This window comes from Numida meleagris, chromosome 1 (genome assembly GCF_002078875.1).
Source record: "Numida meleagris isolate 19003 breed g44 Domestic line chromosome 1, NumMel1.0, whole genome shotgun sequence".
Lineage (NCBI taxonomy): Eukaryota > Metazoa > Chordata > Aves > Galliformes > Numididae > Numida > Numida meleagris.
Window position 1 is genome coordinate 176,320,013 of NC_034409.1, and position 27,263 is coordinate 176,347,275.

Sequence of the window (27,263 nt, forward strand, 5' to 3'; positions counted from 1 at the left end):
TATGAAGTAGCAGATTCAGAATTAGCGTCCTTATGGGGAAGTGGAGTCTGCCCTCTGGCAGCAATCATAACTGGCCAGGCTGGTCTTTGATGCGTTAACCACTGGCAACCTCACTGATTTACTCGTTTGCTCTTTTTTCAGGGAGTAAGAGTTTTAGGCTCATAGTGCTGGAAAGAGAGAGAAGAGGTGCTGGCATGGGAGCAGAGGTGACAGTCAGCAGCAAGGGAGCCAGCACAGTCAGAGCAGAGAGCAAGAGGAAGGACTGAACAGCAGTGGTGAGAGGAAAGGGAACCGTGCAGCAAAATCACTTACAGAGGAGTAGGTTTTGCCATGTCATTGCACAGTGGGCAAGTGCCTTTGAACCACATCACGTGACAACACGGGAGGTACCTGGGATACATTGCTTGGAAGGTCAAATAGGAAAATATATTTTTGATCCTTAAAGCTATACTAAGATTTGTATTTTAGCATTTATGTCTGCATGACACAACGGCAGAATCATAATAAGCTCCTGGCTTTGTTTTGTTATTTCTTATTTTTCCTTTTGTGGCAATGCTGACTAGTTGGAGAATGACGCAGGATCAGAGTTCCTGTATGTATTGACTGCAACGCTTACTGATTAGGAGAGGACTTGGCAAGACACTATGATCTGGAAATAGTTTGCTAGGTATTTAGCTTTCTGAAGAACAACTGTTAATGACGAGGTATATTGCAACTTCTCAGTGAATGAAAGCAGTTATTAAAACTCAGCACAAAAATAGTGTCAATGCTAAAACTGCTCAGACTCCAGTAGAGCTGTAAGCAAGAGACAAGTGGTCTCCGAACATCTTGAAGGATTTAGTTATTTAAAGTGTGAAAGTTATTAGTTGTTTAATGGCACCTGAATGGAAAACAGATTCCCTGAAATGAATGAAAATATATCGTGTACATACAGAATCCTTGTAGTACAAGTAATGGAAAGACTGGTTATTAATAACAGGAGCCTGCTTGTTGTATAAACATCGGCTGCCTTCGAATTTCAGAAGTCTTGAAACACTTTCTGCTTCAGTTAACTATTCCAGTTTTGTGACTTGCTACTGTATTATTTAAAATACTTAACAGAGAAATCACGTTCCTTTCTTTTAATACATGTGAGCAAATTTCAGGAACTCACACAGTCCTTCTTGGTCTCTGAATACTTTTTCCTATTAATAAAGACTTTTTATTTTTGTAGAGCACCACGCACTGCTTGGGCGATATTTATAACATAACACTGACGTAACCACAGAAAATATCTCTGAGATTTTTTCTTTAATGCTTTTTCACAGATTACTTTAGTATTATTTCTTTAATAAATTCAGTGGAACTTAATCAGTTCAGAAACATCCTGCTTAGCTGACAATTAAATCTTAACAGATGTAGTGTGAAAATCAGATTCAGTGAATTTTCTTCACTCTTAAATGTATTTCTTACAGCATATGTCCCTAGCACAGACAGGTATTGTTTTGTACCTAAGAAGTACAATCTGTTTTTAAAATTTCTTGCATTGCATTCCAATATTTAGAAATGATGGTGATGTGGTGAATGCTGGCAGGTTCCTGCCAAAATCTAGTTACATCCTAGCCCCGTATTTTCAGCTGTTTGTTCTGGTGCTCATGGGTCAGTGCTTTCCCTTAGGCCAGAACAGAATTTTTGTTGTATTAGTCATACAATTGATTCTTTTTTGAGTAATCGTGATATAACCTGATTTTTTTTCCATTAGAAGTATTGCACTGTGGTTTTTTTTTTTAAATACCTCAGGTGGAGCCATCAAGTACCGCTTTCCTTCTAGGTAGTCATGGCAGGCGAGGTACGCAGCTGGCTGCGGGAGATGAAAGGAGCCATCGCTGCTTGCCAAGTGGCTGGCTGGGTCTGCTGAGAGACCTTTGAGTAAATGCACTGCCCCTGCTTTGAGAACGCTGCATCCATTTCCCAAGAGAGAAACTGCCCACCTTACGTGCTTCGTTTTTTGCTGCCCAGCACTTAGGCACCTGCAGTGGTTATAGCACAGACTGCAGTCCACAGCCTCTCATTGGCTGTGAAACAAAAGCAAATACCAAGCTCAGAAGCTGTTTCCGTGCATAAAACACCCAGGTTTCTCTCATTAGAGAAGATGCATCCCAGAGCCGTGTCTCAGCAGCCACACTGACCGCAGGGCCTAGACCCTCACCCCGCCATCCCAGGGGCTGCCCAGCACCTGGTCCTTCAGCTGCCTGAGGCCTCGTTAAATCTTCCCTCTCAGACCTGGGAAAGGCTTGCGTACCTGAAAGGCTAAGGATTGTTCAGCTGTACCTTACAACAGCTACCACTTTTCCAACAAATCTTGCCTTGGTTCTTACCAGAAGGAATTGTGTGTAAGCCACAGCCAAGCCAGCTACCATTTGTCTTAGCTGAGATTATTTCAGAAGCTGACACTTGAAGTCTTCTGTCTGATACAGCTTGCTTTCCCAGGTGCTAGCCACCACTTTGCACCTTGGATTCGCATCCTCTGTGCTCACACCTCGGATGCTGCTGGGACCGTGAAGTTCTGCTGCTGCAGTGGTCCTGGCAGGTGCTCAGTAAATCACCCAGTGCAGAAACTCTTGCTTTGAGAAGATAGAAGGCTTCTGTCTTTTTTTTGTTCCTCTCTGAATGTTTTTTGATTTTTCTTTCCTGAGGATTAGCAAGATGTGTTCGTTCTTAACTGTGGAGTGAATCCATACAGTTGTGAGCCTGATGTTGCAGATTCTTTTAACAGAGAATACTAAAATAGGTCGTTTTGTGCCATGTGGATGGGCATCTGCTTATCCTTTGGACCTGTGTTTACTTGCTCTCCGAGAACTTCCAAAGAGCTGCCCATGCCCTGACACGGCATGTGTTTCTTCTCTGTTTTTTGGTGATGGGAAATGTGACAGCTCACTTCTGTTACATTGTCCCTTTCATAGGAAAAATGTAAACCCTAATGGCCTGAAATTGCATCAGCATTTCTAGCTTTGGTCTAACAGCAAAAGAGTGTGACAATTTAGCAAAAAAAGAACAGTGTTTTCTGCAGTGTGTTTGATGGTAAAGGTGAACTCCACTACTGAGTGAATAAGAGGGGCTTTGCTATGGAGTGTTTAGGGCAGTGTACTGTCTTTACAGTGGGCAACATAAAGTGACTTTTCATTAAGAGAAAGCTGTCTGTTGTTTGCTTTTCATTTGCATTCACTTAGAGAATTGTGAAAAGCCTACTTTAAGTTTGATTCCCATTTCAATTCAGTCTCTTTCCACAGCAGCTAAAGTAAATACTCATTTCAGGACAGTCCCTGTTCTTTATCTCCAGTACTGCTGCGTGGAGGAGAAGGGCTATCTGTTTGATCATTGCAAGAACACTTGTATGTATTACCACAGCTCGCCTATATTAACGTGTAGTATCTTGTAGTGTTTTTTATAAGCTTTTGAATCCTCTGTTAGGGTGATATTTAACAGCTCAGCACTTCTTTATGGTATTCTGTGTCTGAGTGTATCAACATTCATCATATATATTCTAAAAGTCAGCTTGCATTTTGGCGTTTTAAACTTAAAATGCAGGCCTTTCATAACTTTTTTCCTGCTGGATTTAAAATGAGTTGTCACTACAGCTTGCACTGGAGAATGGTGACACAGCATCTTCTCTGTTGCTTGAGAACTCTTCTGATGTCCAAGCTAAAATTAATCATTCTCTGTTTAAACCCACTTGCTCTTGTGCCAGCATTTCCCATTACCTAAAAAAAGCTTTTTCCTTTAAATCTTAACCCCATGATGCATAATAGATAATTATATTACCATTCAGCACTGGTCTTGTTAGGTTAAGGAAACCCAGGTTTATTTTTATCTCATCTGGATGGGGGAGGCCATCCGTTCCATGGTTTCATGTAGGTAGCTTTATTCCATGGTTTTTTGAATTTGATTTCTTTTTATAAAGCCAACTGCTTTATAAATTCCTTAGCTCAGAGCACAGCCCACTAGCAATCACTGTGGCCTAGGGGATGGAAAAAGGATTGAAGTCAGGAACTTCTTAAGTTAATGCTGTTCCTGAAAGATCTGATTTGTCAAAAGGCAGCATCAGTGCCAATCAGTTACAGAGAAAAGTGGTACAAAGCAACGCTTAGTAGATTAAAAAACCACTCATTTAGTGTACAGTTCACTCCCAGTCACTACGTGCAGAACAGCATCCAGCACCACAGGTGCTTTGGTCTTCATTTGTAGCTCTATGCATCTGCCCAGCTGAGCACAACAGAGAAAAATGCGTTCTGTGTTCTTACTTGAAAAAGTTTAAAATGGTAATGGAATTGTGGCTAATAACATTCATGTACAGTGAAGGGCTTAATGTCCCCCAGATAATGTACATCCTTGAACACCTCATTTATTTTTCAGTCCAAAGTTGCTTCTGGAGTTGCAATTAGTTTTGTTGGAGAAGATGAGTATGATAGCAAGGAGACGATGCAAGGCTAATTAGAGGCAGTGGACACAAAATCCCACTGCTACAAGTAGATGAGATGCTGTTAGTAGGAATTCTGGTGTAAAGGGTAGTTGCGCTTTAATGTTTGTCTCCTCCATTATCTTTACTGAATAAATATTTCTATTCTGTTTTGGCAGGCCTAATAGAGTGTTTCCTCTGCTGCTTAATGGGATCAGAAATCTTTAGAAATCTGAATGTGTAATTAAAGTCAAGATAAAGCAAATGTATTTTTGTGGTTTGCTCTATCAGATGAGTTGAATTGGGATGGAAAAGTGATGCTGGGTAAATAGACAATTCTAGAAAAGACACAATTCCATTTCTTAAAGAGACTACTGATCTTCAACTAGCTTTTTCTTTTCTTTTTGACAGCCTTTTTCACTAGAATCTGAGGAGTTTGAAGTGACAGGGTCAAGAGAAGACTTATCTTCACTTCTCTTGTTCAGTTTTGAAAGTTCACCCCTTAGAAAAGAAGAGATGCTCTGGTTAGTGCATGAGACTTCTACTAGTAGGGAATGCTGATGTCAGTAATTAAATATTATACTTTCTATTAAAAACACGGATCCTTTTTCTAGGTTGCAAATTAAAACTTTTTTGGGTACTATGGTATGTCACAACATCCATTTTTAAGCTCTTTGATTTCTCATCGCCTTAGTTATATCTTATCTTATAGGGAAATTCTCAGGCTTTCCATGGCCCTGCTCCACTTTCCATTACCACCTTACCTTCTGAATAAAGACAGTGTTTCAAATTAGTTTTAGGTAACAGTCTTCATTCTGGAACTCTGAGAAACTAGCAAAAACTGGATCTTTCCAGCAGTCTTTACATGCGACAAAAATCAGGTAAACCTTTCTTACTTAGCTTAAAATACAGAAGCCTTCTGTTATCAGTTGCATACCCTTGGAGCCCCTGCTGTATGAAAACTTCCCAAACATCTGTTAATTGCTATGTGACAGATGTTAATGATGTATAAACAAGTCAGACTCAGCAGGGGCTGTTACTGGTTTGCTCAGAGGTTCTGTATTTGCTAATAACACAAGGAGCTTATCTTAGAAGTTAGAAAGAAAGTCCTGGTGAATTTAAAGGTAAAACCGATAATGACATTGGCCATCAACTGAAGGAAAGCAAGTCAGCCACTGAAAGGAATACATGAGAAGGAAGATAAATACAGCTAAATACAGATAAATACTGCAATAGTGTCAAAACTTAGGCACTTTGGAAAATAATGAAGTAGGGCTGCACAGGACGAGTAAAAAGTCCAAACCAGTAGGCAGCATCTTCTGTAGGAAAGTTCCCAAACTTGGTAATTAGAATGTCCTTCTCACGGTGACAGCTGGAAAAAGTAATGTCATCACTGGTGTCATCTGCACTAGGTTGGCCTGAAATTTTCATGTAAGGTTGCACTTCAGAGCCGTATATAGGGAAAAGGTTGCTGCTGGGAATTCTGGCATGACAGAATCGCATTCAGTGATGAGTAGCTATTCCATTTTCCACTAGTCATCCTTGTGATCTCTAGGAATCTACAATATCTGAAGATAAGTGCTACAGTGCTGTACCTATACCCAAAGTCTCATCCCCTCAAGTAGCACTTTTATACTTTTTTTTACTTACCCCAAATCACTAAGCACTAATGGGAGTTAGTTGTCATCATTACTGTTCTGCTGAAAAAGTGGTGTGTTACATTATGCTGGAAAAGACATCCAGTACCTCAGATCTTTCTTTTAGTAGAACAAATTGCAAAATGGATGTATTTCTTTTGTGTGTATTTGTTCACTCTTTTCTTCCAGTGGCTGGTGTGGAGAGTTTGGGAGGATGAGGAACAGATGGATAAGATCACCAATTGCAAAAATTCAATTATCTGGAGTACAACCATAGAATGGATCTGAAGTGGATCTGAAAGAACCTTGTGAACTTTCTTTTGTTTTCATTCATCACATTTTAGAAGTTGCACATACCCACATTCAACAAAAGTAGTCATTAATTTACTAAGCCCTTTCCAAATCTCTATCAAAGAGTGTCATTTTGTCCCTCTTTCTCCTGTTATACAAATGCATTTTTAGTTTCTTTGAGAAAAGCCTGCTGCAAGGGAAAGGTAAAGAGGACCTATACCTACAACTAGCCCAGGTCACCCCATGCAGTGAATGCACACCATCAGTGCATGTACAGTTAATCCTTTAATTCCTAAGAATTTATGTTGGTTATAATTTAAAATTTAACTGTTCTGCAAATTCAATAGCAATGCGCTCAGACATCCAGTCACTGTAAATTGCCTGTTCATGAATGAGATCTATGTTCTGGAAGATAATAGGATTTTGCATATTTTGGTGTTTACCGTGCTCTGGACAGTAAGCCAAAATGTCCTAGGCCTTAGACTTTAGATCTTAAACACAGAGCTCTTGTTAATGAAATTATCAATGTAGAACTGTTTGCTTTTAATAAAATGTCCGTATTCAGTGTTAAATCCAGTGTTTTGTGGTCTCATGTCAAAAGAATTATGGCAAAAAAATAGCTTTTGCTCTCTTTGCCAGTTGTTGGTGAGATGTAAAGCCAGGATACAGTCTTACGTGCATAATAAAGAATGTTATTGTCTTTGGTATAAGCAGGGGGGATAAATCTCAAACCTCCACATGAGACCTGCCAGTTGAATGGCAGCAGAACCACCTGGTCTGTCAACCACTCCTACCGAGTTTTCATCCTTTTTGCTGGAGAGATGAGTGTGCAGTTTCCCTTAACCACAGGGGAGTCTCACTTCATGGGTCCTCCCCAGACTTCTCTGAACCTCTTGGCACAATCTTTTGCAGTCACCAAAAAGGTGATATGTGCCCGGTATGCCGTGGAGTTTCTTACCACTGTCAAACAGAGAAAAACTGTAAGATGCTAGGAAGAATGCATTTAACCTGTGAAGGGTGTAGGCAGCTCTAAAGGAGTCAAATTCTGTACGTTTGATAGAAGGACTAGGCAGTAGCAGAGTGGAACAGGAGCGAAGATCACCAGCATCACTGCAATAGTGCAGCAATAGGAATCTTGTATCCTGTTGATGAGTTTTCCAAACTGGACATCACTCTTTTTTTTTTCCCCCAAACATCTGACTAGGAATTGCTAGGATGTAACAAGCAGAAGTTTTCCAAACTGATACTTCTGACAAAATTTCATTGCACTTCCCCATCAGCCGTCACCTCTTGAAACGTTTTTTGCAATAGTTCCGAGAAATCTTAGTGCATGTTGCTGTAGTAGAAGTAAATGAATCTTTAAAAGAAAAATATTGTCTTAGCAAAAAAGAAAGCATTAATGATGGTATAAATAATCTGATATGTCATAGGGTGAAATGGAAAAAAAAGTGAGCCACTATGTAAACTGTATCTACATAGCATTTTATATTTACAGGACTCCTGAGAACCCACTCGATTTATGTGAAATGTCAGTGCTCCCAGTTACTTACCCACTGCAGTAATTTAAATTAGCTTGATGCACTAATATGCCAGGTATTTACTGCTTGGACACAGGCACTGTAAATGCCCTCCATCTGAACAGAATTACGGTAACAGCACTACATTTTTCATGCTGATACCATGATCAACTTCAAATTTTTCACGAAATGCTTTCCATTTAAATTTTTAAATTATATTAAGTTATTCCATTTTTCCATTCCACTAGAAGTAATTAATAGCAACATTACCGTGAAGTTTGTACTTAGATGAGTAAGTTTAAGAAAAAACAGTAGTGGTTGAATTAATGTCACTGTTGCCTTTTGAAACCCAAACTACAGTTTAGTGTTTCAAATGTGTGACCATGTATCAGTGTGTACATAAACTGATGAGGTAATGCATGAGCAGCGGTCTGTTGGGAGCACTAGGACAAAATAGGTGACCCACATGGTCATTTCTGGCCTCCTTATCTGTCATTCTTGCATGTTGGAGTATTTGTTGCATATCACAGTGTAATAAATAAATGGTAGTTATTTCATGTAATTTGGCACAGTTTGATATGATTTGCATTTCCTGCTTAGAGTATAAATTATATCTAAGCTAGAAGGTGAAAAAGAAAAAAGTCCTCCAAGAAAAGGAGGGTTTATTGCCCATAGTAAAGAACTACAGTTTGATTCCCTACTGCAGTTGAACCACTTACCATTCACTGGCACATGCCCTCTAGCATAGACAGTGATAAGACAAGGGGGAATGATTTTAAGGATGTTATGACATGTTGGATGTCAGCGGTAAGTTCTTTACGGAGAGAGTGGGCATCTGGAATAGGCTGCCCAGGGAGGCTATGGATGCTCCGTCCCTGGAGGTGTTCAAGACCAGGTTGGATGGGGCCCTGTGCAACCTGGTCTAGTACCAGATCTGGAGGTTGAGGGGCCCTGCCTGTGGGATTGAAACTTGATGATCCTTGGGGTCCCTTCCAACCCAAGCCATTCTATGATTCTATGATCCTCTCTGCCCTTATTCTGGGATTGGTAAGGTAGCTTTATGTTAGTGATAAATTCCCACACAAAGGATAAATTCCTCACCTGGCACCTCAGTTATGTTTGACAGCATATGAATCCAACCTGGGATAATCATGTTTTTACAATTCTTGCATATTTTATTATTATTGCATTCTTTATATTCTTGACTTTAACTGTACTTACATTTTTTTTCCATTTTGCAAGATGCAAGTGAGACGTGGCAGCTTGTCACAGTAGGTAAGATCTTCAGACATGTATGGAAGAGTACAGATTGCAGTGGAAGTGGTTGAATAAAATACAACAGGGATAGTTGCTGTAGTAGTGATGGCAGCTAAACATTGAGCACATAAGCTTAAATCAAGTCTTACACAGGGAGATTAGAGTAAACTTCTGGTGCTGTTAGGGCACTGACCTTTTCTTTGTTCATTTTGATCGTGGGATGGTTGATGTGCATGCATTTTCATTTTGAATCCAAATTAATCTCTGTTTACAACTGAGAGGCAATTTGTTCAAGTTGTGCATGCAGTTACATTTTTAATTGTGTTGTTTCATTGGTGCTGTTCTTACTGTACTTTGCTTACCTCTTAGTTCATTTTAGTTACGCTTACTTCTCTAGCCTTCAAGGAGATTTCAGAGCCCTTAGGCCAGGAATCCTGACTGTCTTCTAGAGGAACAGAATTAAAACTCTAGTGCTACTAGGCCATCTTAATAGTTCATCTGTTGTTCGTAGCTTAACGTAGCATGTGCTCCAGCACTACAGTTCTTCAAAAAGTGGTCTTTTTTTAGCAATAGGGGACGATGACAACATAAAGCATAAACAGTGCTACAGAAGCCATCTCCTGTTTATTTGGTGGCAGGAGCAAAGTTCATAAATTCAAATTCTTCTCGAAGGCTTAGTCTAACTTCCACTGCTCACTTTGCTGGATGAGTGCAGCCACCATCTCAGGGAGCTTTCCCTGAGCTGAGGTTCTGCCTGTCTGCTCATTGAGGAAGCTCTGTGATGCAGGTTTGTGCAGGTTCAGGAGATAACATCCCAAAAGTCTGAATGTATAATCATAGAATCATAGAATGGCCTGGGACCTCAAAGATCATCGAGTTTCAACCCCCTTGCTATAGGCAGGGCTGCCAACCACTAGAGCAGGCTAATATTCTCTGTAGGTTGGCAAAGAGCCATTCTCCACCCTCATTGTCTCTGAAACAAGCATCATGGATACAGCTTCTTTCAGGAATTGTCCTCTATAATAATTTATTGCTCTAATTATGCAACTCACTCTGCATCCTTTACCATAATCCAGTTTACCCTTTGCATTTGATAAAGTTGTTAATAAAACAGAGAATTCCTGCCTTTAGTACTGGTAACATCAAGCTGGAGAGTAGAAACAATACATCACAGATAATAACTAATACAAAAAGCCATCATAGTTTGAATTTTCTGATTGCTTGCAGGAGGAGTCATCTATTCAGTTTAGATATATAAAAGTGAATGTCAGGTCAGAACAAGTGGCTGTAGGATCTCTTAAAAGTTAATGGAAGGAAGCAGGTAGATCCAAGGCCCGTGGTAGGTACCTATCTCAGTGTGGAATAGATAGCTCTTTTGTTGTGTCTGTTCTCTCTTGACTATAAAGGGATCTTGGAGTCAGGATGAGGTTTGTATCTCTGTTTGTAGACGGAGATAATATCTTTTATTAGACCAGCTGCTCTAAGTTGGAAAAATTAGACAAGCTTTTGAGAATACGAGCTCTTCTTCAGATCTGAAATAGGAGCAGCAGATTTTGAAGCTAATTATAAACCCTACATACACCATCATATACAGCAAAGCACCATAGATTTAGGCATCTAATTTTTAGCTGTCTAAATGAAGCCAGAGCAAGCAAGCGTGGGAGGCTCATTTGGGAGTTTGGATACTTGCATCTCACACAGTGTATTTTTCTTCTGAATGCTGCCTCCAGTTCTGGCCTCAGCACCAGCCCAGTGGGCAACATCAGGTAGCTGCTCAGCAGCTGCTGCATGCTCTGCTTAGCTTCTTGCTCTTCACCCACTGCTATGGGTTACTTTGGAATTCCTGGTAACATCAGGAACTATGTGCCACTGTCTCTTGAACAGTTTTTGAAAACTGTCTTATCCAAAATTTTCAGTCCGTTTCAATTTCCTAAAAGACTGTGTTATTCTTTGTAGTTTCCTCCCCACATCATTTCTCACCCCTGCTACCCCGGGCTGCCTTACTCACGGAGAAGCCTTCCAGCATCATCTGGGTCTGCTGCAAGCACTCCTCCGAAATGGAGGCATGCCAGCTCTGGTCTGCGCCCAGCACTGTGTATTCCTCACTTCCTCAGAGGAACAATTGCTCTAAATAAAGAAGGACAGATGCAAAGCATGTTTCCAAAAGATGCAAAGCTTGTTTTGTAAAGCACATCAGAAGCTTCTATTGTTGTAAATTTACTTTTCCACTGAGTATACTTCGATTTTAATTCAGGTGGTTTGATTCACTAATTCACGTGATTGAAATGACTTGTATCAATTATAGTTCAGTGCAGCAATGCAGTAATTCAGTAAAAGCTTTCTAGCTGAAGTGGTTTCTTAATTCATTTAAATAGCTCTCTCATTTATTATTCAGCTATTGGTATGGCAGTAGTTATGATGAGAATCTGACCGCTTGGTTGTGTGCCTTCAAAAAGCTTCTGTTTTTTCAGCTATCCTTGATTTCTCTCTGTCACCAATATTTTACAAGGAGGCTTTAAATAAGTAATTACTTGTTTCGGTAGTGCCCCTTACATTCATGGTTTCATTAGCAGTAAGTTCTTTCCTTTAAAGGACTGACAATGTAAGGAAGCAGGGTAACCAAAAGAGAACTTGCTGAGATAAGTTACCTGTCCAGTATCATATTTGAAAATATATGAGAGAGCTGGGAAATCAATACAAACTACTGAATTTCAATGATCTTGTATCTTGGGCTAAATTAAACAAAAATTTTAGCCTGGTCTCCCGAAGGACATCAGCATCCATGATTCTTATCTAACCCAGCTCACTGGGCCCAGGGGCAGAACTTGCAGTATTTGGCTTGTGTGAAGGTTGATGGTGGGCTCAGAGGAGGAAAAACAAATTCTTGTTCCCATTGCAGGCATGGCTGCAGCAGGGACTCCTCTGCAAAGCCCGTGGTATGAGCTGCCCAAGGCATTTTTGGTTTTAGAAAGGCTCCAATCCTTACACCCCACAGGTTACATCTATGCTGCCCATCCTGCCTAAGATCCTTCCACCCATGATTTTGCGAAATTGGAGTTGGGTTGAACTGTCTTCGTATTTTTTTCCAGGAAAAAAACAGATAACTTCCTCATTCGCCAGTATGACTTTGAACTTGGCAAGCTTCCACAAAGCTAGCATTGGTTGCTGCCTAAATAATTTTTAAAAAAAACTCTAAGGACAATTTTTTTTACTTGGTTATCACTGTAGCTATCTGAGGTAGAGCTGAAGAGAGATTCTCAGTGACTTTACTGATGAAAGGGACAGGAATTTGTTGTTCCTCTATGGAAAGATTCCTATTTTATACTGTTCTAATTTGAAGTTAAGTCTGTGGAGAAATACTTCTTTTAAAATTAATTTTAATTTCCATGTTAGAAAAATAGAGCGATCTTGCAGACATGTACGATGTGGCCTTATTGTGGCCTTCCAATACTTGAAGGGAGCGTATAAACAGGAGGGGGAACGATTGTTTACGAGGGTGGATAGCAATAGGACAAGGGGAAATGGTTTTAAACAGAGACAGGGGAGATGTAGGTTAGATATTAGGAGGAAGTTTTTCACTCAGAGGGTGGTGACGCACTGGAACAGGTTGCCCAAGGAGGTTGTGGATGCCCCATCCCTGGAGGCATTCAAGGCCAGGCTGGATGTGGCTCTGGGCAGCCTGGTCAAGTGGTTGGCGACCCTGCACTCAGCAGGGGGGTTGAAACTGGATGATCTTTGAGGTCCTTTTCAACCCAGGCCATTCTATGATTCTATTCTATGATTCTATAATTCTGCTTTCTCTACCATCACATGTGATAGTAATTTCTCTCCTCCTGCTTTGGCATTCGCTTGTTGTTATAATGGTGATTTCTTTCATTCTTTGGCTCTGAACATCTTTTGTCAGATCCAAGCTTTTCCGTGGCTGTATGGGATGGGTGTAAATGGCTGTTAGGGAGTGCAAGTGGGTACTTGTTCAATTCAGCCCTTTCCTCATGTTAATCCTAACATCGATGTCGGGTTTCTTTTTAGATCACGGTGTGAAAAATTGAGAGTTGATGGAAACTCTTCTATAGTAACAATGTATGTGACAAAATACACAGGCTTGCCGAGGGCAAATTAAAGCTGAAGTAGCTGCTCTTGGGAGTGTTTTCTTAATTACAGTTGTCAGCTAACTTTCTTGGCTAACAGCACAGCATTTGTCTGCTTGCAAGTACGCTCAGTATTCGTTCAACTTAAAAAGCTAACGTGACTTTTTTTTCTGTGAAAAATGTGTCTGTACCTTCTGATTGTTTCATGGATCCACTATAGGTAGTGCAAATGAGACGATGGCATCTGTAAGACCCGTGAAAATGCTTGTTGGACTTCAAGCCAGAATTCCATCACGGTCTTGGCAGACTGAGTGCATCGTGCAGAGCTTTTACATTTTACATGAAATAGTTCCTAATAATTAAATCCTTGCGTATATTCCTCAGAGAGAGACGGAGGGCCTGGTATGTTTGTGATCATGGGTCAGGAAAGGCAGCACCAAGATCTAACGTAAAGACGAAGAGGCATTTTTTCAGTGTCTGAACTGGCTAAGAAAACCATTCCTACCTTCACAGTGCATTCCTTGCAGAGAAGAATTAACCACCTTCTCCTAATTACTGTAGACAAGGCCTTAAAAGATGTTGTTCCTCAGAGGGCTGCACATTTGATATGTTAGTGAGCGATATTAACAGAGCTTTCCTTGTTGGTCTTCTAAAGGGACTTCATTGTTAGGAAGTGAATAAATGGAAGGGGTAGGCACCACGAGCTAGATCAGTATTCAAGGAATAGTACGAGTGCTACAATGAAAGTAGGTAATGTTTCCAGGTGAAAGCTGAGATTTGAACCTTCTCAGATGATTTTATATGGTGACAGTACCAACACAGGGTATAACTGGAGGAAATTCATTCTTTAGTTTAAATTATGACGTTATTATAAGATTGTATTCTAATACTTCACACAAATGGCAATATGAAAAATACCACCAGTGCCTCAAATATCAGCTGCGGGGATTTTTTTCAGAGAATTACCGATTTGCTAGCACACATGCTTGCAGACATCTGCATGCCATTTTCATTCGCCTAGGTTATAAGAAATCTTGATTTTCAATTCCATTTGAGAAGAGCACTGCTAAACAAAAAATGGCTCCACGTTTCCTAATCTTCTGTATCGGCTACTTAGCAAAGAAGAAAAATTTCTTAATTTATCTTTCAGTCTGTCCCATTTCCTCCTGCCCTTCTACCTCTTGTGCTGTAGTAGCTGCCCCTTACCACATTCTGGGATGATGTGGCTGTCCTCCTTCTCTTCCTCCTTTTCCTCCTCCTCATCCTTCTCCATTCCAGCTTGCAGAGTTCATCTTGTCTCCTTCCTTATCCTCCTGGAAGTTGACAATAGGAACTGCTTGCCTCCTAGAGCAATGCTTTGTGGTCCACCAGGAGAATGGAGTGAGCAGAGTTGCTCCAAACCAGGTAAGGCTTTGTGGTTGGCTTCAAGACAGTAACAACGACAAGGAGCATTTTCAGTGAAAATCATGGCAGGGTGATTTTTCTCTTTTTTCTTTCATGGACCTACAGCCTGACTCATTCTCTCTTATAGGGCTTCTTGCCATGTGGGGCTCCCAGGGACAAAAGAGCTGCCGTGGTGCAATTTAATTCCATGCTGAAATTTGCTGTACAGGGGAGATGACATTTCAAAGCTGAGCTCTGAATCACAGCCTTTGCTAACCAGTCTTTCATTAAAGGGCTCTGCGGCAGTGTTACATGGCCCGGCTCAGCACTCAGCCCTGCTGGGCACAGGGATTTTACTTGCTCTCCCAAACTGTTTGTAGCCTGACTTCTTTTATCTCAAATGAGGCAAAGTAGAGGATTTCATGCTTCCTTTGACCTAGGAGGTATCTATCGTTGTGGCTTTATATATGTGCGCATGTAAATATATTTACACACGCTGTACAAAAATGTATTTATGTGCAGTGACAGGTGGTGCTGGCAACACCTGTTGCTGGGGTCACTCAACACTCCAGTTATAAAACCCTAATTTTAGTTGCTTATAACTTTTGTCAAACTTAAACATTTGGGTTGAAATGTTATGTGCCAGGTGTCTGCCTTAGGCTGATTTGGGGGCTGGGGAGAGGAATTTTTCAGCAAAAAAAAACATTACTGCCAGTTTGGGGAGCAGAGACCAAGGCACTGGCTTGCCCATACTGAAAGCAAACTGTTGCTGGTTGGGATGCTCCAGCAGCTTCCCTGGTTTGCTACCAAAAGTTGCCAGTGGGGTTCCCCTGCCCTGCAGCCAGACATGTCTTTTCCTACTGTTACAGAACTTTGCAGTTTTGGTGAGAATGCACCTCATTTTGGCTGGATTATGGGCCTGTGAACGTGCTTGGTGGAAGGTAGTGGGCTGCTGCCCTCTGGGCTCCTTCATCATCTCCCATTCCCAAAAGCAGTGCTGTGCTGGGGAGCATGCAGGTGCAGGATGCCCATGGAGCAGCCCTGAGCCTGAGCACAAAGCAGACTAAATGCGTTAGGAAAGATTTCTTCTCAGAAAGAGTGGTGAGGCACTGGCACAGGCTGCCCAGGGAGGTGCTGCAGTCACGATCCCTGGAGGGGTTCAAGAAATGTGTAGATGAGGCACTGAGGGACACGGTTAGTAGGCATGGTGGGGATGGGTGGACAGTTGGACTGGATGATCTTAGAGGTCTTCTACAGCCTTAATGATTCTGTGATTCGGTGATTCAGGCTGCATCTGATGGCATCAGTCCCAAGAGCGAACAAAGCAGCTCTGCTTGTGTTTACCCAGCATCAGAAGGTGGGAGGGCCAGAGTCCAGAGGAGTGGTGGTGGTGGAAGGGAGCAGTGAGAGCGGTAGAAGTGAAGGACACAGGATTTTAGGACCTTCATGAGGAGAAATGCTGAGGAGACAGGGCCTGAGGAGCACTGGAGCACAGGCTGCAGGCTTTGTGTGGCTGCAGTCACGGCCGCTGAAACATGCCGTTGCTAACACACATCGCAGCTCTGCAGCCAGGTGGTTGCACAGGAGTATGGCCTCATGCTGCACCAAGGCTCCTGCTGCTTCAGTGTATAGACAGGACCTACTGTTAGACACTTGTCATGGACCATAGAATGGTTTGGGTTGGAAGGGCCTTTACAGCCCACCCAGTCCCACCCCCCTGCCACGTGCAGGGCGACCGCCCAGCAGCTGAGGCTGCCCAGGGCCCGTCCAGCCTGGCCTTGAGCTCCTCCAGGGATGGGGCATCCACGGTTCTCTGGGAAAACTGAACTTAAGAGCCTGTACGTTTTCATCCTTATGCTGTTTCAGAAGGAAGAGTTGTTCAATTTACATCTGCTTAGTAACATCAAATTGTTCTTGATTTTTTCTGGTATTTCTTAGCATTTGAATACTCAGCCTGTACTGGAAGGCTTCTTATGTGTGCATACAATTCTTTTGTAAATAATACAATTGTTTCTTACTGTATAATCTTACTTTGGAATCTGTACTGCATCGGTAGTCCACAGAATGCAAAATCACACCCATTAATTAGTCATAGATACCGAGGTGGTTTGTGATTTCACTGAGGTTGAAGAGCATTTGAACAGGCTGCTTGTATTATTTTGAAGTTGTCCTTTCTGGATCATTGTGGAAATTAGAAACAAACTGCCTGCTGCAAAATATTCTGTTTCGTATTACTTACCACTTTCCCATAAAAATCTGAAGAAATACCACAGAACCTGATCAAAGTTTAAAGTCAGACTTTGTTATTGAATTATGATGATTTTTTTTTATTGTAGGTAAAAGCTCGGCCAAGAAACTGACAAAAAAGGTAAGCAAAATGTTCCTTTCGTTCTTCAAAAGAACTTGCATTCTTTCTGTTACTCAACCAAAAAGACTTCTTTTTCTAAACTGTTTTTGTATTTTCTTGTTTGTGTCTTTAAAGGAGGTGGACGCTGCGCTGCTATGTGTTACAAAAGCTAAACCAGGACCGACCTTTTTTAGAGAGCTTGGTGATAAAGGTAATGAGACACTTTTGATACCAAGAAACACATCTTGTTTTCTATCTCATCAGTCAGTACGAATTAAATCTAGTTTTAAAGACAGTTCCACGGATTTGACTTCATCCCCATCTCGCCAGCTGCTGCCACTGTGGCTCATCTCGGTTACACAAGAAGGAGCCAGGAGGCAGGGCTGGGGGCTGGGAGCCTCCTGGAAAAATCAGAAAGCCAAACTTAGAGAGGAGGAACGGGCTAAAAGGGTGACCTCAGTACAAAGTGGACTTTTAAGGCTTGTTAATAAACTGCTGTTTCATTACATAAATTAAATGTATGGAAGCAAAGAAAAGAAAGAAAATGTGTATCTGGTTATGTAAAGTGTCCTCCCTGGTTCCAGGGGCAGTGGCATTGGTTTCTCCTTCACTGGGAGCTCAGTGCCGCCCCAGAAGAGCAGTGTGTTTGGGTTTCTTTTCACCCAGTAGTTCCATCTTACAGCTGGCAACACTAAGAGGAAACACTGAGGGCTGGGATGTTGTTCATGCAACAGCAGGGAATTAAAAACACTGCGTAAACACCTCATTAACATAAATTAATTGAAGGGAGGGAAAACAAACAAGAGGATCAAGGAAACCAAATAAATGAGTAATTAACCATTTCATCAGTAACAAAGACTAAACTCCCCAGACTAATGAGAAGGACTGGCAGTGTCTATTCACAAACTGCATTGTAGAGGTCAGCCCGCGTCCCTTGCTCCATGGACATGGCTCTTTCTGTCTGTCTGTCTGTCTGTGTAATGCAGAGGCTGTGAGCATCCCCTGTCAGCAGCCCTGTCACCTCTCTGAACAAGTTCAACATTTCTTTCCAATCCTAGGGAAGGCTGTTTCACACTGAATATTTACTTCCTGTCTTTTCAAATTACTAATCGTTGTCTGCTTTCCCAGGACAGAGTTTAAGGGATTCCCAGCCTTTAATTCTTGGATATTGTTTCCCTATTCCTGCTTTCTTAAGGCTTTTCTTCTTGTAGTGGTTGACAGCACAAATCCCTAACACGTTCTGCCTGGGAAAATCGGGAATCCACCAAGAGAAAGCAAGAACGTAGCAAAGCAGCACAGCCTCCTGGCGTTGCACCACGCCAGCTGGCTGCTTGGGGCTGCTGGTATGAGTGTTTTCCATCCTAGACCACCAGTCTCCTCTCGTTTTGTTCTGTGGATCCTCATACTTTACCCTTCCAGGATCTGGTAGGAATTAATTGGAGATGATGCAGAAACACTCAGCGCAATCATCCCTGTGTCTTTACAAGACATGCCGTTTTTGGTCACAATCTCTCCATACTGACATTGACACTTTTGTCTTCAGATCCATTATAACTGCATTTTAAAAGCTATAAATATTTGTGTATTAAATACTGCTTTTACAAGTACCAAAATAATGAATCGACACCTGTTCTGTGGTTTAGCTGAGATTATTTTAACTACCATCAAATTCTTATTTAAATATCAAGTAGAGGGAGCGCTCTGGGTCCAGTTGGTAAAACATAAAGCTGGGGAACTCTGCCTTCTAGTGGGCAGCTTTAAAATGTACAGCACCGCTTGTGGTATATTAATGATTTGTTTGGTAATGAGAATATTGTCCTGTCAGCATTTGCTATAAAGCCTGAGGTTAGAGATTTCCAGGGAGGCACAGAGAAGCTTCATTCAATCTTAGAACATTATAATGTTTTGCCAGTGCTAAGTGCAAATACTTGGCTGCAAATCTGCTGAGTCATTCAGTGGTAGGTGAAGCTTTAACTTGGATGTGGATACAATTTGCTTTGCTATTTTTCTTAAATGCTCCATTGCATCTTTTAAGTGTAAAATTTGGGTAACTTTGTAATGATTACTGAGCAATGAAAATTATTGAACTGTCTAATTTACTTTATAGTTAAGGTAGGTTGGCAATTCACTGCAGTTAGTGATAGAACAATAAGATAAAATGAAGAATTTTTACAGAAATCAGTCCATGGGTCAAAAGAAATCATTTTTCAAATGATTTTGGTATGATCAGCCTGCTGAAAAATGTTAGAACGCACTGTGGATTGACTTCAAGGTACTGAGACAGGTTTTGAAGAGCAATCAAGGCAGATTTTACGTATTTTCATTTCTCGTACCTTTTTGCCTATATCCCTCTTGTTAATTCTTGCTCTGCTTAAGATAACGGAATGAAAACAGCTCTTCCAATTCTTGCAGGGCTTTCTCCTTGCAGCCCTCTGCAGTCAGTGATTGGTGCCATCACACTCCGCCTTTGAGCCACGAGCAGGGTTGTCCTTATCAAGACACTTTGAAATGACTTCAAACTGGAAGGGGGTAGATTTAGACTAGATATTAGGAAGAAATTCTTTACTGTGAGGGTGGTGAGACACTGGAACAGGGTGCCCAGAGAGGTTGTGGACGCTCCTGCCCTGGAAGCATTCAATGCCAGGCTGGATGGGGCTGTGAGCAACCTGGTCCCTGCCTGTAGCAGTGGGGTTTGAACTAGATGATCTTAAAGGTCCCTTCCAGCCCAAACCATTCTATGATTTTGTATTTCAATTGTTATAGTTATTATAATTATTTTATCTGCCATGTCCGTATCCTTTCTAATGTTTTGCTAAAGATGTTCTTACTCTATCACTCCACTGAATGTGTTATCTCCTCTTGCATATCCCAACAACATGGGGCCTCCTTGTGCTGTGCTGAGCAGAAGCACTGCATCTCCACCTTCCAGGTCTCCCATGAGCTGTACCTCTGCAGAACAGCTGACAGGCAGATGCCCTATCCACTTGACCAGTGATCATCATTGACAGTGGGATTAGATGATCTTTGTGGTCTTTTCCAACCATAATCATTCTGTGATTCTATGATCCCTTGCTCTTAAAATGTTCAGGCAGGGATCTCTGTGCCAATTGCATGGCTGTCCAAGCCTAGGAGGTGTTTTCTCTATCAACTTGAAAAGTTACCTCCTTGTCTTCCCATATCTTCTTCCTTTAAATTACATTTGCTGTGACGCATATGAAACAAAACTAGGGGGCAGGAGACTTGTTCACTGTTATTTTCCTCCCCTATTTATTTCTGTTCATCTTCTATCTCATCTTAAGTGTGTAGCATAAAAAATGGGGTCAGATCTCTCTTTCTGATTGATTTTGAACTTGTAGAAATCCTGGACGCTGTCTAGGAGCAAGACAGCAAGCCTTACAGCAATGCGAATAATTTATATCCTTGCAATGGCCATATTAAGTCTATTGGCAACACATTAGCCCTACAACTTGTAAGCAAAACTAAACATTTGAGATGACAGTGACTCTGTGATTCTGTGCAAATATTTTTTATTTCCACAGTGCTTTGTGTGATTGCGGTACTGTGCTGAGTTACACGCGGTGCGGGCTGGAAAGTAGAGTGACTAGCCCTGTTTTGATGGAGAGGAAAGCTGAAGCCCAGATGCAGAGTGAGTCGGCAGAGGGATCAGCGTTAGGCCAGGCTTTGGAGATCTGCTCTCAGATTTTCAGACTGTTGCTTTCAGCAGCCCAATATTTCTAAACTCTGGAAGTTAAAACTTAAAGTGTTAAGGCACAGTCTGAGGCCAAATACAAATGTTGTCGGCTCTGTACAGCAATTTATCAGAAGTTAATTGTCTATCGGTGAAGCTTAAGTGGATTCTTTATCTATCAATTAACTATATATAAATTATTATAAATAGCTTATCTTTGCACAGACGGGCACGTTTGAACTTCATTATTTTAAGCAGCTCCGGCATTACACAATGTTTAGCTCAGGCGTTAAAAGGAGCTCGGTTATTTTGAAAAGTGATTTATAGAAAAGCCCCTTACATTTTTTCTCCAAACATTATTGCAGCGCAGATGGTTCGGATTCTGCTGTTCACCCACCCTCGCTGCGCGCTCTATCTTTAGCCCATACGCTCTATTTTGACGCTATCGCATCTTTCTGTTTGTTCAGGCTTTTCGCTTAAGGCGGTATTTCAAAGGAAAACACTGGAATTTTCCTTCAAAAGGGGGGAAAATACTTTCACCTTGTAGAAAGGACATGTTCCTATTTAAAAAAAAAAAAAAAACCCTTGGCAGGCGGCCCGGCCGCGCTATCGGCACAATCTCGCAGCTTGGCAGCTCCGCATGCTGCCATGTTCCCCCTGGGAAGCTGCTCCCCGCCCGGCCCGGCTGCCAGGGGATGCAGCACTTTGATCCGGCCGGGCAGCGCCGAGTGCTTCTCCTCCCGGGTACTAAATGTGACAGAGCGCTCTGAATTTATTTGCCTTTTCTACAAACACGGAATGTTTTCAGTGAGAATGCAGAGATTTAGTGCAGGCCTTTTATTAATAGCAAATAAACCTTACTCTCCCGATTAGATGGGGACATTGATGAGTCTCCGGATAGGGAATTTTACCTTCGGAGCTCTAAAAACAGAAGTAAAAACTTTATTTAATAATATTTATTAAATTATAATGAGGCTTACTTCGGCAACCTATTTTAAATGATGTTAAACTACATTTTTCATGTTTATATGATTTGATCTTTCGAGTCTTGTTATATATATTTTGTGCGAGTCATTTTTTAACTGTTTCATTTCAGGGCTGATATCTTATGCAGAGTACCTATTTTTGCTGACGATCCTTACAAGTAAGTGTTATATATTTAAAATATGTATACTACCCAGCTTCTAACGCCTTTCCAGGAACTTTTTCTGATCCTTTTTAACTAAATTTCTGCACTGTAGTTTCAGAAAATTGAATATAGAGTGATAAGGCATTAATATAAGTGGCTGTAACTTAGCTTAGCTCTGTAGTGTCATCTCTGCTCCATAGCAGCATGTCAGAAATCTTGGTGAGCCCCACACCATGGGGTCAGGAAAGTCCTTCAAGAGTCACTGCAAAAAGGGAAGTGTTGGATGTAGGAGCACGTAAGGAGGGGAAGAAGACAGTGAGGGAAAGTAAATCATTTGTCCCCTGAACAGTGGTTTCAGTCAGTTTGCACGATGAGACAGTAGCATTATAGCTCATGCAGCAGTGTAAAAAGCTATTGCAGCATCTGAAAGTTTGTTGCCTTTTATCTGTATGCTCAGATATGTGATGGATGATGTGCATAAACAGCAGATTCTACAGTGTCCCTCTATCTGACTTCTTACTCCTTTCTTTGTTTCTCTTCCTGTTGACTATTTCCCCCATGTATTTTACATGTATTTCCTCCTCCTCCTCTACCTCCTTCCCTTTTCTCTCTGACACTTTTTAAAGAAAAAACTTTTTTTGTTTGGTAACCTCAGTAGCCAGAGTCTCCATCCACTTGAGCTAAAAGATGTCACTTTCGTGTTTTGTCATGGGAGTGGAGAGGAAAGGTTTGGGTAACTCCAGTAGGACTCAGAGCTGAACCCATGGCCTGTGCTTGCAGACAGCTTCACCCTGCTGCGAAACACAGCATGAAACAAAATACTTTCAGCAGAAGCAAGCTTGCTTTATCTGCAAAGAGCACACATTTTTTGCTTGTGGGTGGAACTGGTCTTGGGTTTTCTAGGTTTCCTCACTCATAATTACTCTCTGCTGTGCTTGCCACCTCCCTGTGCTATTCTGATGAAGTGCATGTGAAGCTGGAAAATACCAAGATGTTAGATAAAATGCATACAACAAACATTGTGCAGCAAGACTGTAGTGGTAAAACAGCACACATGTCCATGTATCCCAGTCCTGTCTGACTGACTTACACAGGTCCGACATCTTAAGTAAGTGACAAAACCAAGCATACTGGGTCTTGTGGTATTAGGGGAGAAGGAGAGGAGAGAAGCAATTAGCCACTTTTATCCCAGTGGGCTCATTATTTCCTTGGCCACAAAGTCCATGGCATGAGCTTGAACAACATGACTAATGTTCCTTGCTCTAGAAGTGCACCATCTCAAGGTCCAGCACCAACCAGCAGCAGTGTATACAGTCTCCAAAGAGCAGAGAAGTTATGTGCGGTTTTAACAGACTCTGGCTGCTGGTGTACAGCACTCGGGCCATTCAGCCCTTTTACAACGTATGTCATTTCTCAGCAGGAAAGCATCCCTGCCTATGACACAGTATAAAGGTTGATTATGTTGAACATTAGGAAAAACTTCTCTGAAAGAGTGGTCAGGTGCTGGAACGGGCTGCCCAGGGAGGCGGTGGAGTCACCGTCCTTAGAGGTGTTCAAGAAACATTTAGATGTTGTACTGAGGGACATGGCTTAGTGGGAAATACTGGTGATAGGTGGACGGTTGGACTGGATGATCTTAGAGGTCTTTTCCAGCCTTGGTGATTCTATGATTCTATGTTCTCTTAGGGAACCTCAACCAGTACATGATATTACATAGTATATACACATTGACATAATCCATTTGCCATAATCCATTTGCCATACAAATATACTTTTTCACCAGTACTGACTGTCCAGTGCTGCATATAACTTGAATGTGAATTAGATGTACCATATATTCAAGTATTGTTTTTTTTTATCAGAAGTATTCATAGAGACTTGACCAGTAAAGATGATTTTAAAATACTTGTTGCAACACAAAAAAGAGTTTGTTTTTTTTTAAAAAGGACAACCGTGTTGTAACTTCAGAAGAGTGCCTTGATCAAATTTGCTCCACTAAGTGCCTCAGTTTCTGTATTTAAACTTCTGTGGTAACTGAAAGTAAGTTCATGGTGATTTACTGGATGAAGCAATTAGAAAATTGAAGCAGTACCAGAGCAAGTTGTTCCACTTCTCCAAGCAATCAAATGTTATTTTTCACAAAAATTGTATAGCAATGAACTGAACTGCAAGAACAGAGGCACATTTTGATGCAGGCTGTCTGGTTACACGGAGTCCTATAGAATCACAGAATCATTAAGGTTGGAAAAGACCCCTGAGATCATCCAGCCCAGCCATCAGTCCATCCCCACCATGCCCACTGACCGCGTCCCTCAGTGCCACATCTCCACGTTTCTTGAACCCCTCCAGGAATGGTGACTGCACCACCTCCCTGGGCAGCCTGTGCCAGTGCCTCACCACTCTTTCTGAGAAGAAATTTTTCCTAATACCCAGCCTGTCATACAGAGCAGTTTGAAAGTGAATGTCAGCAAGTGTTGGTGCCTCTTTGCCTAACAAGTAAGACAGGTCAGTCAGACCTCAGCCAAACGACCTGCCCTTCTCTTGCAGTGAGAATTAATGCAAGATTTCTTAAAACAGACAAATTAATATTTAAATGACCTCTTCTGAATCACCAGCAGAGCAATGGGGAAACCAGAAAAGGGACTCCTGGCTTCAGAATGCTGCTGGCCAGCCCGTGCTGTCCATCATACAAAAGCAGCATCTGTAGCACTGAACCTCAAAATGTAATTTTTGGGAGACAAAGGCTTTATTTTGCCCATTGCGATGCCCTTTCTCTTTTCTGTGTTCCATGTATCATCATTGCCTTTTTTCTTCCCGTGCTGTATTGAATTTCATTTTCACCAATTGGTCAATGAAGCTTTTGGTAAAGCCCTGCCTACTGAACAGGCCCAAGAACTGAAATTGTCACCATGACTAAAAGCATTGCTCCAATTAGCCAGTCGCCAAAGTTGACAGTTTGGTCAAAGCAGGAATGATTGCAGGGGAGGCACCTATGTATAACCTGCACTCACAGCTAAGATGAAGCTCTTGGGCTCAGATTTTGGAATTTTGCCTGATTCTAATTAAATACAAATATATCTGAAGTAGTCTTTGAACTATGCTTATTTTACGGACACATACCTTTGAGGTTACATCATATCAGATAAGTATGTCATCTGAACAGTATAAGCAGCTTTAGGTCCTATATTTTCAGTAACAGCTTTCTTATCTGAAAACTGCAACACAGATGGTATGAATTACTATTAAATACATCAATTACTTTTATTCTCTAAATATGTTATAGGATAGACTCTTCTTGCCTTAGTACTAGTGACACAAATTTAGAGTGTGGCCTTTCCACGGTAAAGAAGCCCATTTTGATTATTATGGCCCAGTTGCCAGGGAAGGGCTCTGCTATGCAGATTGCAATGGTATTTATAAACTATCCTTACATCACAAGGTTGCTTCACAGGGAACGTTAATTGGCAGCTGAAGATAAAGTTATTTCTAAAACGTAAAAAGAGTTCTTTGTTTAACCATCTTGCTATCACTTAAAAAAGAAGAGGCTATTTCTGTAACTTCTTGCCTTTTCAGAAAGACTCTCTAAACAGAAGCAAGACTTAAAGCTTTACAGGGTGGAACTGGAAGAATGTACTTCCAAAATAAAATAAAATCTCTAGAGGTATTAGTATTTGTAGAGATACTGCTTCACTGCCTCATGAGTCCAGCACTGCTCTTGGAAACGTGAATAAATGCTGGAGAAGATAACTTTGTGGCTTTCACATTAATGCCTGACCTGACTATGCTATGGAATTAATTCACCTGCTCCAGAAACTACTAGGCTAAGTGCTGGCTACTGCAGTGAGCCAGTGAGTAAATGTATTTCAGCAGCACGCTACTCCTGTGTGGGCTTGCTAATGAGCGAGGTTACCTCGTGTAAGCAGAGTAAGAGCAGGAAATTGTGGGAAGGAGCTCAAAACACACAGTGTTTTTACAGCGCCTGCAAAACTCGGAACTCATTAAATGTTCGTGTTGAAAAGAAACATCCACTGGGTGAAGGAAATGCAGAGTAACGTTTTATAAAATTCCCGAAAAGTCAGCTTAATGGGACCTGAACAAACATGCTTTAGCAAAAAAAAAAAAAAGAAAAAAGAAAAAAGGCCAGCAGGGGGAGTTTATTACGTCCCAGTAACATTTGAGTTTGTTGCTTAGGGAGGTTGGAGAAGAGAAGGGATTAACGCCATGGGAGTAGGAACAGGGAGAACTTGGAGCTATTACAAGACTAGTCTGTCTTCTGGACTAGTGAAGACTGCGAATACTGGGCACACAGTAACATGTGGAAGAAGTGCTGGAGAAAGACGCTATCTCTTTCATCCAGTTTGGGGGGTAATTATTGGCTTTTCAAGGCACTCTCCAGTCTTCTCAGCTAAAAAGTAGCTCTAAGGAGGGGACAAAACTAGATTTCGGAAGTGAGCAAGGATTGTGGAGAAAAGTGTAGACACTATCAGGAAAGTAGGACATACAACATTTTCACAGTCACTGGGATCAGGTGGACATTTGTGGCTGTATTTAGGCACTGCCAGCATTTGTTGCTTTGCTATTGCTTTAACAATACTTTGAAATTATAGTAAAAAGGTTTGTCTTATTTAAAAGTTTGTTCGTATTGGAGGAGGTACGCATCGCTTACTGGAAATACAATGTGCACAGCGATGGCAAACAGAATCTGTAGGCAGTATTTCCTTTAGATTAAATATGTATGTACTCCTGTAATTGTGTGTGCATGGGTGCGTGTGTGTACACCATAAAGTTTTTCACACTTTGTTGCAGAGCCCCAGACTGGATTTCAGATTGCTTTTAAAATGTTAGATACGGATGGCAATGAACAAGTTGAAAAGAAAGAATTTTTTAAGGTATGTGTCTTTATATGCGTATTGATTTTAAAGCACTTAAGCTGTGGCGTAGTAAATGAAGATGCATTAAGATCTTCAAGCCCACTTTCCCATCCAATCTGTGATCATGTTTGCTAAAATATGTTATATGAAAGGAGTACATAGCAAAGCATTGCTTTGTATTACTTAAAACTACCTCGAACAGAGAGAAAAGTGGTGTGGTTTTAATCTTTTAAAATGCTTGTATAAGAGCAGCTAACATAAAAGATGGCTGAGATAGACTGCACGAAGAGTTTATTAGACAGCCTGTACCATGGTACAATTAGTATCTGCTTTTCCTGTCTTGGTGGTAAAATTCTGTCTTCACTGAACTTAAAATTCTGTTTGATAGCCTACTGGTTGTTAACCTGCCTTCCCCTTCCCCTTTGAGAAATCCTGGAGTAGCTGCAAGGAAGCACTGAGTAAATGTACTCCAATTGGTTATCCCATCACTTCAAATAATGCTGTTATACTGATGAAAAGGGCAATAAATAATGGCAAGTGGTTGATGAATTACAGACTTCTGTACTTTGTTACTGTATTTTCAGGCAACAAAACATCATCTCAGGTTCCTGTGAACCCTT

General features: G+C 41.3%; 1 protein-coding gene across 1 annotated transcript in view; it reads left to right on the forward strand.

Annotated features, from left to right (window-relative positions):
- MICU2 (mitochondrial calcium uptake 2) overlaps positions 1-27,263 on the forward strand; it is a 136,492-nt gene that overhangs the window by 82,868 nt on the left and 26,361 nt on the right. Inside the window, exons 3-6 of the mRNA XM_021379537.1 lie at positions 16,945-16,976; positions 17,091-17,166; positions 21,740-21,787; positions 26,579-26,661. Of these exons, the coding sequence (XP_021235212.1) occupies positions 16,945-16,976; positions 17,091-17,166; positions 21,740-21,787; positions 26,579-26,661 (239 nt within the window). The remainder of the gene's footprint in view (positions 1-16,944; positions 16,977-17,090; positions 17,167-21,739; positions 21,788-26,578; positions 26,662-27,263) is intronic.